The sequence below is a fragment of the Daktulosphaira vitifoliae genome, unplaced genomic scaffold (genome assembly GCF_025091365.1).
Source record: "Daktulosphaira vitifoliae isolate Bord-2020 unplaced genomic scaffold, ASM2509136v1 Scaffold_3, whole genome shotgun sequence".
In the NCBI taxonomy this organism is placed as follows: domain Eukaryota; kingdom Metazoa; phylum Arthropoda; class Insecta; order Hemiptera; family Phylloxeridae; genus Daktulosphaira; species Daktulosphaira vitifoliae.
In genome coordinates, this window is record NW_026099574.1 from 3,878,802 (window position 1) to 3,894,944 (window position 16,143).

General features: G+C 30.9%; 1 protein-coding gene across 2 annotated transcripts in view; it reads right to left on the bottom strand.

Annotated features, from left to right (window-relative positions):
* Nucleotides 1–10,432, bottom strand: part of LOC126900896 (transcription cofactor vestigial-like protein 4) — a 16,532-nt gene extending 6,100 nt beyond the window's left edge. Inside the window, exon 1 of one of the 2 annotated variants that reach the window (XM_050676920.1) lies at nucleotides 10,100–10,432. In XM_050676920.1, coding sequence (XP_050532877.1) covers nucleotides 10,100–10,202 — 103 coding nt within the window. In that variant the 5' untranslated portion in view covers nucleotides 10,203–10,432. Of the gene's footprint in view, nucleotides 1–1,629; nucleotides 1,894–10,099 lie in introns of those variants that run through there. The other variant, XM_050676918.1, reaches the window with a different exon arrangement.
* Between the last annotated feature and the right edge of the window lie 5,711 nt (nucleotides 10,433–16,143).

Below are 16,143 nucleotides of genomic sequence, written 5' to 3' on the forward strand. Positions count from 1 at the left end.
AAGACTTGGCAGAAGACAGAACACACGTTTCCTGTGTCCGTGGTTCGTGATTAACATTTAATAAAACATGATAACGTGGGCAACGAACTGGAGCGCATATAAAACGGCTTTGTCCGGTTTTTCCTACCCCAAAAGCAACAATTCACCCTAACCCTTATAAGCAGTTATTTTTAAAATCCCGCCAGTCTTTTAATTGAATATTTCGACTATACAACTCTAATTTAATGTAGCTTAATGAAATATTTACAACTTAAAAATGTTACTTTACACACAATACAATTTTATGTAAACTTGAAATTTCTCCTATTTTACTAACGTAAGTAAAATTCATTATATTATAATTTTTCTGATTAAATACATAGTTCTGTAAATTTTTTTTTAATTTTCACTGATGTGTTTACGTAATTCTTTTTCGGTCTACTATTTATAAAATAATATTTTATAAAAACTAATATACTGATATATAATATCAGACCAATAATTTTTGACAGGCATATCAATCAATACCTAACCAATTAACTTAAAGTATTGGCCACAAATCATTGAATGAATCATTGAGCATAGTAATTTTTTTTAAAGAACTCTCAAAATTATCCTTATCCTTGTTTCTATTACATAGTTTCCGAAATTAAAACTATTTAGGATATCTAAATGCATTTTTGAAGATCTTTTCTAATAATTTCAATATCAAAAAATCCAATTACCTAGTTGGGCGATTTTTTTTTTGTTTTTTATTGACAGTGAAGAAAATAGAGCATTAGTAGTTGTATTATTATACAACACGACCTAAAAATTTACAAAGAAAAACCAAAACCCAGGTTGTGTTAATAGTGTTTATTTTCATAATTTTCGAATTTGCTATGTTAGCACTTAATTATTGCATCAGAAAAAATGACTTAATGATAATAAAAAAAAAAACAAATGCAAATTAGATTTTCAAACTCGTCATTTTCGAGACATTTAAAAAAACATTAGATTTACAGTTCATAATATTAATACCGTATGTGAACCTCATCGTCCAGATCATTAACAACGGGTAAGGTCTTATGATTATTTTTTTCGGCGAGACCGAGAAGAGTGGGCGTCGGAGAAGCACAAAAATAATAGTGTTATAACGTATTGTTGTGGCGCGTGGTCTGTTCATAGTACAATAAGCATTGAACACAGAATAATAAACAATGCTGAAGCATTTGTTAGTAGAGATGGATCACATCATGTCAGAACATTTCAATACAAACGTCAGGCAGTTTACATTTTAAGTCGCACGAGTGATCATCCAGACATTGACGTTCGAAACTCCCATTAGAAATAATTACTTGACCACAGCACACTCGTCGGGTGCAGTAATTTTAATGCGCTTTCAATCACAGATGACCCGCTCTCCTTTGTTGATTTCCTAGATAAGATAAATACTTACGATGTTTACTTAATTTCAATTTTATCGCGTCTTTTGGGGCGTACTCGTTAGATATTTATCAAAGAATATGACTTGTTTACTTAGGATTTTAATCGAATCGCAATATATTAACAAAATTCGAAGATTTAATCTGCGGATAATCAACTGCCCCGTGTTACCGGTGAACAATTCAGCCTATGCGATATCGATGATCGTTTAAAAAATGTATTTACCGTCGTCGCCGAATTTCGAACTCTCCACCCACGGCTGCCACAAGTGTCTGCTTCTGTCCGCTCTATTGTTACGGGCATCGGCCAATTGATTCGCACCAAAACCCAGAAACGGCACGTTATACCCAACGCAAAGACTCATATTGAAAATATATCTCGCAGAAGTAATTTAAACAACCACTAATCTGTCAGCACACATATACGAAAAAATCGTAAAAAAAAAATAACCGACGACTACAATGTTCGAACAACAAACGCTGAATGGCATTGAGCGAGTGGCGGCCAACGATCACAGTGTGTACTCGATGCCGCCACCCGGTCCTGCCAGTTCATTCATGGCTCCACGGGAACCGGTTGCCGAGGTGCGTTACTCCCCTCGAGTTTTCCCTGGAGTCGGGGGTCGTATGGGCACTACTGCCAGTATTCTCTATGTCGACCGGTGTGAACGCTCCCAAAACACGGCGGCGGCTCTTCATTAATAACACCGAACCGAGCACCCCGGCCCGCAACAGGTACAACGAGATGGTATTATTATTATTATCCACACATACATAAAAAGGGTTCACCGGAAACTACAACGCCTTCGGCCTAAAACGTCGTACACCCATCGCCGCTTCATCATTATTATGCGCATACATCATCTTCATAGTCATATATGTTATCTTCATCATCTCCGACTATCGGCGGTCCGTCCTCCTCCCGTAAAAGCCAAAAAACATAATAACAAGTCGGCCGTCAATAAATTGATTGAACACGCAAGAAGACACGACCCAATAGAGTTAATCATAATATTTTTATATAAAAAAAAAAAAAATACCTGCTTAATAATAAACAACTACTAGTGTTCCACCGATACAATTAAAGTTCCCAGACTCGGTTTGACGGTAAAATAATGTCGAATAAAATATGTAATAATGACTGGTCTTAAACGTTTTACTAAACACGGGAGCTGACGTGGAAATTATCTAAAACTGTGCTACTGAAACAGCCGGAGGCTGCGGATATTTTCATTTATTATTGTAATTCTTTAATAATTTACACTTAAATCATAACGATAGCTATCAAAAGAAGATAAATTATGAGTTATTATCGGTTAAGCGCATTCCACGTGTCCGTTTTTTATTTTGTAAACTCGATACGTCTCATCCGTCAAAAGGTACACAACGACATCATACATTACATCAGATGACACAACCGCCGTGAGATGGGAAAAAACGCATCAAATGGGATACCTGTAAATTTGCATAATTCAAATAAACAAGCTCGNAACGATAGCTATCAAAAGAAGATAAATTATGAGTTATTATCGGTTAAGCGCATTCCACGTGTCCGTTTTTTATTTTGTAAACTCGATACGTCTCATCCGTCAAAAGGTACACAACGACATCATACATTACATCAGATGACACAACCGCCGTGAGATGGGAAAAAACGCATCAAATGGGATACCTGTACATTTGCATAATTCAAATAAACAAGCTCGGTAAATCACACACTACAGACAGATTGAAATAAACAATATTGTGTAAGTCTTTATTGTTGTATGATACGTATCAATTATTTTGTTCAACTATCAATAAACTAACCACGAACCAAACGAAAAGTTTATCATGTTCAATTACTCATTGATGTAGTGTTTGTTTGTTAAAAATGATTAATGTCATCGAACCTTATTTCAACAAACGTTTTGATTAATGTTTTGGCAAATGTTCTATAGATGCATTGTATATACATCAATTTGTATTCGATCAAGTCTATTTCGAACTTAAATAGGTATCTACTTATTTGCACGAGGGCGGTACTTATGTTAGAATTTCTCTCTAAGTAAAATACTTATTGAATATTTAATAATTCTAGACATAATAGGTTAACTCTTTTTATAATCTATAGTATTTTATTTTAAACAAATTCTATAGAATCTACTAGGTATATGGTCAAGCAAAAAAATTATATAAATTGTAGAAAACACTGAAAAACGTTAACTAATTAATCAAACAACTAAATATAAAATTGATGGTAAAAATTCGTCTTTTGTACAGAGTGACAACGGCCTCATGACTCAGCAAATACTTGGCCGCATCTTAATGAGTATCAATGCACATAAACGTTTTGTTTATGTACTTAATAAATTCTACATGAGATATAAATGTGTGTATATACATGTATACGTGTGTGTGTATATATATATATGTGTGTGTGTGTGTGTGTGTGTGTGTAAATCATAAACATATGATTGGATAATGGCCAGCGAGGCTTTTAAACTTGAAAACAGACACAAGTTTTACTTGTTTTTATATTTTATTAATAAAACGGTTATCATATCTTCTATCAATTGTTGTCTCGAATCCCAAATATGTGTTGGCATCAACCTGCTACCGAAATACATGTGACATTCACAGTAATTTTTAAACACTCGCGACCTTAAGAGACAAAATTTGTAAGAATACAAAAACAAAGAATTCCAAATAATTTATAAGACTGATTTGTGTCATAAAAAAACTCAAGCAAATGTATACGTGACATATAGGAAAAATATTAATTATTTATTTAATGGCTCAATTATAAAAACAATTACCCAACGACTTATGTTGAGTAATCTAGGAAAATATTGAATACCAATTATTTCCCAAGAGAATTATTTGTAATACAAGCACAAGAGAAGGTGTATAATATATTAATCACTATGGTAATTGTCTACAATGTTTTATTCACATTTTAGGTGTATTTAATTTCTAGTACGACTTAGAGTACAATGGAAACGATGATTATGTCTGTTTAAACAAACAGCTACGTCGAGGACTAATTACGCTGTGATCTGGTTAATCGTTGAGAAAATTTGATGTACCAGCGATATTTTACGTTTTTTTTTATATATATATAACATCACCAAAAAAAATATTAGTTTTTGTCAGAATCAAACTGCCAATCTACAGTTAAACGGCCATGTCTCTTACAAGGGAATGACAAAAAATATAAACGTTTTAACGCTTTCTCTCGAGGAAAATGTGGTCGTTATTTATAAGCCGTTGTTGGGTGTAATCAAACAAAATATGACAAAGGCAAAAAACCAAAATGGTCAAAAAACTTAATAAAATCGATTAACGTAAATTGCTGGTTCATAAAATATTGAAATTATAAACCAATTTATAAGGAAATACCTTGTTACTTTAGACTGTTAAAAAGTATAAAGAAATATTTACAAGTCTATCGATAGTAAAAATGTCACTTAATAGATTAAGAATATTGTCCGGTACAATTCATATTTGTATGAATCATTTACAATACATATAAATGAATGGATAAAACCTTAGCCATTGTCCTTGAACCATAATGGCCAGTGGATATCAGTGTTATCATATTTGTTTTTATTTTTTGTCATTAGTCTATATAATTCGAATGGTAAAAATATTTTCATGTGACCCACAATGGTTAAACTTACATTTGAGATTTGAACAAAAAATGTGAAAATGTATTTATATTTGCTAATTAGAATTTAATAATGGATTATAAGACAATTGAAATATCCACGCATTAATCCGTGACGATTATTGTTTTTCGCAGTGTCCTAAGAGAAATTCGATTAAATGCGAATCACTAATGGCCAAAAATAGACGATTTGTCACCGTTAAGAGAAACTACTAATTTGTAATCGTTCGATTTTCCCATGATGCATTATTATAAGGTCAGGTAAAGTGTTCATCGAATTAGTAGTAAGATTATAACCGTTTTAGTTGTCAGAAAAAAGCATCTTAGATTTTAAACAATTATTTCACTCTATAAATTTACTACAGAGTGCAACAATAGATACCGTAAAAAACGATACTGAAAAATTAAACCTCACTCAATCAATTTAAATCAGCTCGCTTTTATCTACAAAATTGAATTTGAACAACTCTATTGGATCATAAGCTTATTAACAACAATGGAACATATTGTAGTTTACTTTTGTGTAATGTCTGTGCAAAGCGCCAGGCCAAGTTCTACCACCAACTCTATCCAACACGAAACGATTCGTCCAGTTTGAAAAGTAATATATTTTGCTGACTTGACCCAGAAAAAGGGCCAAATTCCAACCCTCCCATCCAAAAAAGCCCAACTCTCAAAGTAGTGACAATGTTAGTTCTTTCTTTATTACATAAACTTCAATCCTAGTTTCACGAGCAACAGTGCTTCTTTATTCGTATTTCTTAACACTTGACTAGTTTCTTGTCAAGTACTAGCCACAGTACTTATTTAGATATTACGTGAGAGATGAGAAAGAGAAAACTCTTCACGGGGTTCATTGGAAATTTCAGCAAAATCTCTTTTAAATCTCATTCAAGTTTTTAAAAAATATATAATATTTATATATAACTAGTTTAGACAAGTGTTAAGCAAAACAAATAAAGGAGCAATATCGGTCACAAATATTTATATATAAAGTTTATGAAAAATAAATATTACCACTTTGATATGCAAACTTTTTTGGGAGGCAGGGGATTGGATTTTGTTGAGGATTTTTATTTTGGGCTAGAACTCAAAAAAAGTAGACCTCAAATTGTTAAGTAGATCGCCTAATAACTCTGCAGTTTTAGATAAATGGTCTCTAATTAAAAATATACCAATTAAATTTTTCTTAAACGTATAACGACATTTTTATTAGGATAAACTTATGAGCCTATTCATGAAGGAACTATTTTGTTTTTTTAAATTTTTCATTGAAAACCTTTAGAAAAAGACTTATAGAAATGTATTTTGCATAGAATAATAGCCTTGTCACACAATTTTACAGCCTCATAAAACCCAAATAGCATCTGAGTTAAAAATACAGCTGAAGTGACTGATGTGAAATATGACATTTCTACTATCAAATCAAATTGATGTTTCTTTTGATATATTAACACAAATAATTCACAATTAAAGAGTGCTAAAAAAGCCTAAATATACAACATTATTTGTATGCAATTATACCTTAATATTTATGACTTTTGCATTTGTTATTACAACAATCTTTTGAGTTTGTTTTTAAACTAATACGATTTTAAAATAAGCAATACTAGTACTTCATGTCACAACTGCTCACAGTAATTGTTAATGAACACTTGTTAATTATGCGCTGTAATTTATAAATTGTTTGACATTTATTTTAAGAGGCATTTTAATTTGCCTCAAACAGGTTGTTTAAGAAAAAAGTTTGTTTCCTTTGACATTTTATATCTATTATTTGTTTTTTAATATCTGGAATTTAAAAATCAGTTAAATAAAATGCCATTTAAAATGATATTGTTACATTAACACTAACATAAAAAATGTATGTTTCAATAGTGGCGTTTCGAAAAATAACGAATTTATTTGTTGGATGATCGTATTTTGCATTTTATTAAAATAAAACATATTATTAGGGTTTTAAAATGGGTTAAATATATTCTTTAGAGTGTTAAACAGTTAAATATTTTGCCTATTAAATACTATAAATTTCTATTAAGTATTCATGGAAATTGTGCTTAGGGTTTTATCTTTATACATTTGCATATAAAAGGTTAAATTAAGAGTTAATTGAAAACTGTTTATTATATTTGTTAAGTCGTCTGATTTCTGTAGATTGTTTATTTAATTGTATTATTTGTAGTAAGATTAATCTTTATTGACAAGCGTTTTTCTATTTATCATGAACTGTAAAATGTATAGAAAGTATACTCATGTATATGTACGTTATGTTGCAAATCATAAGAAGTGAATTATTTATTGAAATTATTAACAAAAATCTTTAATAGTAAGGTTAAATTGTAGGACTAAATAATATGTTAAAAAATACTAAAATATACTAAAAAACATATTTTTTCAATTTTTGCAATAACTCATAATATTCTAAATTCATCCAAAGAACACAGTACCAAATAATGCAGAATATTAATTAAGTGTTATAATAATATTGTATATAACATAATGTCGAGACTTAAACATTTTCTGATACAAATAACACTACAAATTCAACGAAACACAATCGTAGTCAAAAGGCGTAGACGTAGGCAAACTCAAATCTCAAATAAATTATGACTATCACATGCCGTTGGCAATTCATCGTCTACTCTTTACTCCTGACAACTTTTCCCTAGGCAAAATAATTTTGACTACAACTATTTACACGATACAAGCAACGCCATCTGTCCCGAAAACCTACAAGGCTTTCGGAAAGTCACAGCTGATTCGAATCTAAATGCTTAATGGAATGCGACAACAGACTGTATATATTATATTATTTTACACTAAAATATGATTATTAAGTTTATATATTATTCGCATGGCACTAAACATTCGCCTACGCTAATGTAGTTTTTTTTTTGAGTTGTATTATGAAGTCCAAAACTAAATTCCCAGTACTTTACTTACATACAATTAGTATAATTATTATGCATACACACAGTGATACATAAATTAGGCCCCTTCCAATTTTTTATTATACAATCAACTGTAGTAGACTAGTTAGTAATTATAACTTTTCATAACTCAATTTACAAAAAAATGAAATTAACAATTAGAGAGAACTTGCGATGTATGTTTTATGGTCATATAATTATATTATATTTACTAATTAACGCTGATTATTTTTACAGGTAAAATTATTAAGTGATGCTCACAAAACTAATGTTGTAAATGATAAAATATTTATTTGATTTTCGAAGGAATTTCTTACACAATAATAATAATAATTAGTACGACATGGTGGAGACGTGCCAAATATTTGAAATATTTCAAACGGTGGTGTTTTAAAGTCAACGAAACTATTTCGATTTAAATGTTTTTCGGCGAATATTTAAACATAGTGAGTTCTGTAATAATGTAATACTTAGATATTCTACCGACTATAGTAAATAACATATATTTTCTCATCCGTAAACCTGTGGTAACAAACAGGTGTGCAGTAAAAGTTACACTAGATAAATACCAATTTAAATAAGCACACGTGAAAATCAACAATGACAAAAAACGTTTAAAACCACTCAGGTTGGTTGTAATTTGAATATCTACAATGGGTAGACATTTTAATTCGAACAACATAATGTTGTAACACAAATTACTTTTACTGAAAAATCAATCGATTGAACACGAATCATATCGATTGAACATCTATTGTAGAATAGGAAAGTTAATCAAAACACGAGAGGAATTGCAATTATCTTATGTTTATACACTAACACGATGTGAAATAGAAATCGACCTAGCTCGGATTATAAACACTTCTGATGTCCGTTATTGTAGCTCACTAATAACAACAATATTGCTGTAAATAATAAAAAAAAGTTCCTATCTCTTTAAAAATCAATAACATAAATGCTGCAGAGAGAACAATGTCAGATAGAAACGAAAATTACATTTTGGAAAAAACGAGACGTTGAAAAATACAAAAAATAAAAGCTTTCTATGATATGAAATTGATGAGTACAATAAGTGGTAAGTGTTTACTCACGAGCATTTTTAGGGTGGGACATTTTTGAGAATGTAAAAAGTGGTCAAGTCGAAATTCGATTTACCGTCTATAGATTGGCAACTACGAGATGAGCACTTAAAATACTCTGTCGTTCGCTTTGGAATTTGCTCTCGACTAGCAATGTAGACTTATGATAATCACTGACTAATACGACGATTTATGAGCGACGTTTGTAGTAATTACAACACTAGTGATTTGTTTATTTACAGTAGTCTTTGAACGTCAATTCGACAACAGCAATAATGTGTGTATTGGATATTGTTCAAATTTACTCGAGTCAAATTCCGTGACGGCTTTCAACACATACCGATTTGTGTGCCTTCGAATAATTCCTAGACAATACAACGTCTTTGATGATTTCTAGCCGAGTGATAAACAAAAATTTAAATTCCGGTACGTTAGTCGCACGCGTATGCGAAACAGATTTCTCATTAACGCCCAGCGCGGCACAGGTTTTAACAGCCTAATGTAACGAAAACAACCGGAATGCCAATTATAAAACCAAAGTGTACAATATGCGGACCTCTTGGAGAAGAGTGCACCGGACCGTCTCTGAGCAGACCTCCGTGGAACTTCAAATATACGTACACTACTTAAAAAAATCGAGTATACTCAAAAAGCTTATGGTTTCGTGTGAACACATTTCAATAACGATTAGCGGGTTTCCAGTGAAGAGCAAGTATTGTTTCCCCTCTGTTGTGTCATGGTCATTCGTAAACGTATCATTTTCTCCACTGTGCCGTTTGTGTTTCAGAGTTGAGTTAGAAAGTTTGGACAACTCATGGGGTGAGCATGTCGTGCGCGCAGGCCGTAGAAATCGACCGGCGACCCGAACGTTGGAGGGGTGTCGCAGAACAGAGAGAGAGAGAGAGAGAGAGAGTGAGAGAGAGAGAAAGGAACCCTTAACGTGGATTTACAGAACAGCGCACGACTGCCGTTTGAAAACGCATAACATTATGAGGTTCAAAAAAACCTTTCTTAACAAAACTGATGGGATTTACTCACTGGCGGCGGCAGCGGCGTACTGGGCTTCGGCGGCCGCGGTTTCCTCCCCGTGTAACATGGTGGCCGCCCGCGACAGAACTTGCAAAGGCGATTCGCCGTCCATTATATTTTATATTCAGCGTGTAACGTTTGCACCGCTGAACTTGTACACGCCAACAACGATCGTTGAGACTGTTCGATAGGAAATGTGTTTATCGGTGGTAAGTGCGCGCGTCTCGCGAGGGTCGAGGATCGTCACTGAGATGTGCTATGAGCAGCGTACGTGTGCGAGCGCGCGCTGTCGGCCGTCGGTGTGCAGCGGTTTCGACAGCGCGGATCGGAATGCCAGGAATGATCGGAATTGAGTTTTTTAAAAACGCGTTTTCGTCCGATGCCCGACGGGGTGGTGGAAGTGCGGCGGCGTGGACCTGACACGATTTGTGGTCTACCAGAGCGCCGCCTGTCGGCAAACACGCGACGGCGGCGGTCGCGACGAGGTCACAACCGCGCGTTTCTCTTGCCTCGTCCCTACCCCACCGCTTGCAATCGTGTTGTCGCGCACAGACATCACAAGTCGCCTACGCTCGCGAAAAAAAATAACAACAATCGAGAAGAATGCGAAACGTCTTCTTGGCCGTTTGGAAAATCTGAAGTTACTCTGTTTTTATTATTTTTTCACGTTCACTGGTCGACCGTTTCCGGTAAGTCGCGTTCACTGGGCAGACCTGATCAGTTCCGGGTCGCCCATGTCACGACCAAAAAATCTTTTTAGGTGTTTGGTGATTTATAATATACGTTTTGGACAATGCGCTTTTCAAAATCAGTCTCGTACGGTTTTTTACAAACATCACGACCACTATGAAAGACCAAAACGGGTAATATCATACCAACCGGTCTTCTATCGTCCAATCCACAATGATAGCCGTGAACAAATATATTATTTTTTTCTCTGGTTGGGTTCCTAACAAGATGGATAAATTCGTCAAGAATCCACTTTGGTATCAAATGAGAGCAACAATACCCAACGGAAAAGTGCCCGTAATAAGCCCAACATACGTTTGAATTTGAATCTCATAAAAATATGAGTTATAAAACGTCAAGTTAAACCTTACGACACAACCTTTGGAAATCCCGTAAGATACTCGTTGACTATATTACACGGTTTGATTTAGTATCACGGTACAATTTTAAAATAAGCCCAACTCATAATTTAATTAGGAAAATCTTATTTGAACAAAATTTTGCAATGATAATATTTAAATACAAATTAATTTCGTGGTTTTTTTTTTAGTACTCAAATTTCATAACATTTGTGCTTTTGTAATTCAATTAATAATGATAAAAAAACTATTGCTGTTTCTATTTTGTATCAAGCATAATGATTTTGTAATATTATTATAAAAAATTGCAATGTTTCTCATACGTTCTTAGAATTTCGGAATTTTCAAATATGTATATTCGAATTTTTTACCGCACACACAATGTAAAAAAGAATGTTTATAAATAGTGATACAAATGTTATATTTATGTACGAATTTTCGATATTTTATATCTAAATTACACTACTTCTGTGTAAAATAACGTGTATATTAAAAATACTGACGTATAGGAATTTGTGGATTATTTCTTACGGTGTTATTGAAAATATGTTAGAACATTAACACAAAGTCTGAAATATTTTAATCGTTCTCGTAATAATATTCGGAAAGAAATGTCTTGTCGGGAAATGGTTGATCAATGTTTTTTAAATAAAATAATGTAAATTCTATTACACTTACGCCATAGATAGTGATGTGAAATTACCGTAATAATTTTATTCGAGAATGTTTTTGAACAAATTCTAAAAAAGAAAATGTTACTTTTAACTCGTGTTTCATTATATTCATAGATAATAAAAACAATAATAATGTAATGAAACAATATAAATATTTATAATGTCTATGATTATATATTACATTATGGCAATTACACAAATAAAAAATTAGTCACATAGAAATTTATCTATTTAGCTACACATAATTTAATCAAATTAAAGATATTGTCTACTACGAATAAAAGTAAAATAACCAATTATTCAATTTTATATTTTTGAGATTATATAGAATTTTTTAATTATTCTTGAAGGCCTTTTACCGCTTCCACCACTTCCCTCTGATATTTTTAATCTTTCGAGTCTTTTAATTTCATTGTTCCTAGTGGTCCACTTTGTTAGGCCAACGTTGACAGAGTCTATCTCTTGGCTTTCGACCATTCGTTTCTTTGATTTGTTGATAGATATCTTATACATTAATTACTTTGTCCTCCCCACATAGCTACTTATTCCAGACTTTTCGCTCACAGTTTTGTATATTTGGCATATTATATCCTTTTTATTTTTTCATTCCTTCTTTCATAAAATCCTGTGTTGGGGTATTTATTAAGTACGAACATTTTTCTGAGTATTTTCCTCTCAAATACTAATCATTTTTATTCATTACCTTTTGTTGCTACCCAATAGGCAATGTAAAGCATTGTTATAGTTTCCCTTAATAATAGTCTTGATGTAAGTATATTTCTTATTCCATGATATCCTCTATTTTCCGAGGCCAATCCCTGTTTTGTTTCATTATACATGTTATTTCGTTTGTTTATATTGACAGGTATTTAAAATGTTCAACTTGTTTAAATAAATATCGTCCCACTTTGAGATTTTGCATAACCGTCGGCTAACTCGTCATAATTATGAATTAGTATTATTTTCATTAATTTACAATCCCATTTCTTTACAATTTCCTAACAATTTGTGTTATAACTTTGGGTTCTCCAAGAGTAAAATTATCATCAATACAACCTAATAATGTATTGTTTTCGATCATATCCAAATTATTATCTGTTTATATTTTTTTTATCACTGTTTCTAAAGCCAAGTTAGAAGGAGTAAGATTTAAAACTGTCCTCCAAAAATATATAATTTACAAAAAATGTTCCGGTTACGAATAAGTATTACAAGTTTTCTGGGAAAGCTGAAACATTTTTGTATTATTTATAACTGACTACTGTTAATACAACCATAAGCCTTTTAAAAGTCAATAAATATCATAAATAATTCTTTGTCATATTCATAGTATTTATCCAGGGACTTACCAAATTGTAAATATTGTGTTGCTGATTGACTATTCTCTTTATAAATTACTTTATGATCTAAGGGTTTATATAAAACATAAGGTTTAATTTAAAAAAGAACTCATTAGAAGTACTTTAGAATTTTTTTGACAGAAAAATTTCGATTGTCTTTACATTAAACCACTTTTTTTGGGAAGATATTTAATTTTATAATTAACAAACAAACAAATAAATTGAGAAACCATAAAAATGCAGTAAAATTGAGAAGCCATAGAAATGCAAAAAATACAGAAGCCATAGAAATGCAGAAAAATACAGAAGCCATAAAAAAGCAGAAAAATTGAGAAACCATAAAAATGCAGTAAATTTGAGAAGCCATAGAAATGCAGTAAAATTGAGAAGCCATAGAAATAAAAAAAAAAATACAGAAGCCATATAAATGCTGAAAATTGAGAAGCCATAGAAAAGCAGAAAAATTGAGAAACCATAAAAATGCTGAAAATTTAGAAGCCATAGAAATGCAATAAAGTTATAATATATATAAACAATAGTAAAACCAGATATTTTAGCAGGCCAGTTGGCCTGGGATGTAATTTTTCCTATGAAAACATAAAGTTGTAGGTGTACTGTATATTAAATAAAAAATTTATTGGCACTTGACATCGAGTGTAGCAAGGTAAATTTTTTCTGGACTTAAATCCACCCAAATCTTGAACACTGTTTGCGCTTATGCTTATCTCTACTATCCTGAAATATTTTTGAATCGATCATTTTGAATCCATTTTTAATGATCAAAACGGGCATAATGTAACTAATGTAAAAATATATTACCGTATTTCTTTACACATTACACTTCAAAAATATTGTATTAAAGTATTAATTAATAATAAGTGATAACTTTTCTGGAACAATCATTCGGTGTATTAAATTTAATATAATATGATATATTATTAACATAATATGATTTTTTCTTAATAAGAATATGTTACCATCGATGTAATAATAAAACTGTCGTATTAATCGTGTATATCGATTGAATAAATAAATTAAATAAAATCAATTGTTGTATGACTATCGACTATTGTAATAACAAAATAATTATAAGCCTGATATACACGACAATTATGTATCAGTAACATTGGCGCAACAAGGTGAGGTTAGACTCCTGAAATTTAAAATTAGCCCTCCTAGACTTTAAAGTTTTTAGACCTTGATAAATTTAATAAATGGCTAATTAATATTTTATAATGGTTATTTTATATTGTAAAATATACTCGAGATACTTTTAATAATTTCAAATAATAATAGACATTATCTACCTGAAAATTTATTTCAAATAACATATTATACGATAAACTTAATTTTGAGAGTGCAATAAAATAAATGAGTTTTACAAATCGCAACGAATAAGGCAATATCTTATAAATATACATTTTGAGATAATGAGGTGCTTGAATTTAGGTTTTACTCACCTCATAATAACTTTCATTGAAATATCGACAATTTGAATTGATTCGGAATTAAACTACTAAGAAAATTGATAAACATATAACGTGTAATTTTTATTTTCGATATCCTGAACAGTGAAATTTAAAGCCTTATATCGATATGATATTATTCATTAAACCACGAGTGTCATTTAGGGGAGGCAACTTGCCACAGTCTGACTTTTCAGTATATAAATGGGCCGGTCAACCTTACTCATACTAGGCTGAGCCATAACTGATCATTTAAAGGTAAACTTTGAAACATAGTAAAAATCCTAATTTGAATCATAAAAATAAAATTTTGTTATTTTCCAATAAACATGAAAGAAATGTAAAGTGTTTATTCTAAATAATAATGCAATCATGCCTTAAGAATTAAAAATAACCAAATCATGCAAAAATATTCAATAACAATTTACAATTTTAATTTGTTGCAGTTAGAAACAGTTAATTGTCATGTTATGTATATGCAAATAAAAATGTAAATTCTAAAAATTCTGTCCTGTAATTGAAGGAAATCATTTCGTTTACAAAAAAAAACAAATGACTTTTTTTGTTTCATTTTGCATACCAGGGACTTTATGTGACATAAAATAGGTCTCAAAAATAAAATTTCTAGTTACACCAATTAATAGTAAGCATTTTTAATTTGTAGATCCTCTTATATATAGACAATAGTCTAAAATAAACATTTTATAGTAGACAATAAAACCTTTGACCAGTGAAAAAAGTATTTAAGATGTACTACAAAGCACTGTGCTAGGTCCTATTCTATTTCTAATTTTTATAATAAATGAACTTTTTAATTTAAAAATTAATGGTGAAATTATTGCATAAGTAGATTATACTGGTTTTATGTAGATAACATATTTCAGCAGAAATTTACAAATCTGCTATTCAAAATGAATTATGGATTGGATAGATAGCAATTTGAACTTAATTTTAATAAATCCAATCACATTTATTTACAAATATAAAACGCTACCCACAATGTCGATTTATCATTGATTTAACGAAAAATTAGCCAATTTCTATAAGTATTTGTAGTATAACGGTAATCTTACAATTTTAATTAGTGTAGACAAACATAATACAATACTTTTTTTTATAATAATTCTAATTTTGTCTTTAATTTCACATTTGTAACAATGATATTATGCATAGCTTTGTTTTTCATAAAACATTAAATAAACTCACAATAAAATAAAAGAATAATACAGTTGTAAAATTTTTTTCAATTGCAAATTTTTTATTTTTTATGTATATTCATTTTATTTTGATATTCAACAAATCAAGTTTAAAATAATTTATAAAAATTAAAGATAGTAATAACTATAATGTTTAATTATCAATGAGCACAGTGATTTGTAATCAAGTGATATAATTATGTAACTATATTCTTAAATAATGTCTGTTGAAACAGATTTAGCATGTCTAACAAATGCCCAAATTAAATGAAAAAAAAAGTATAATAAA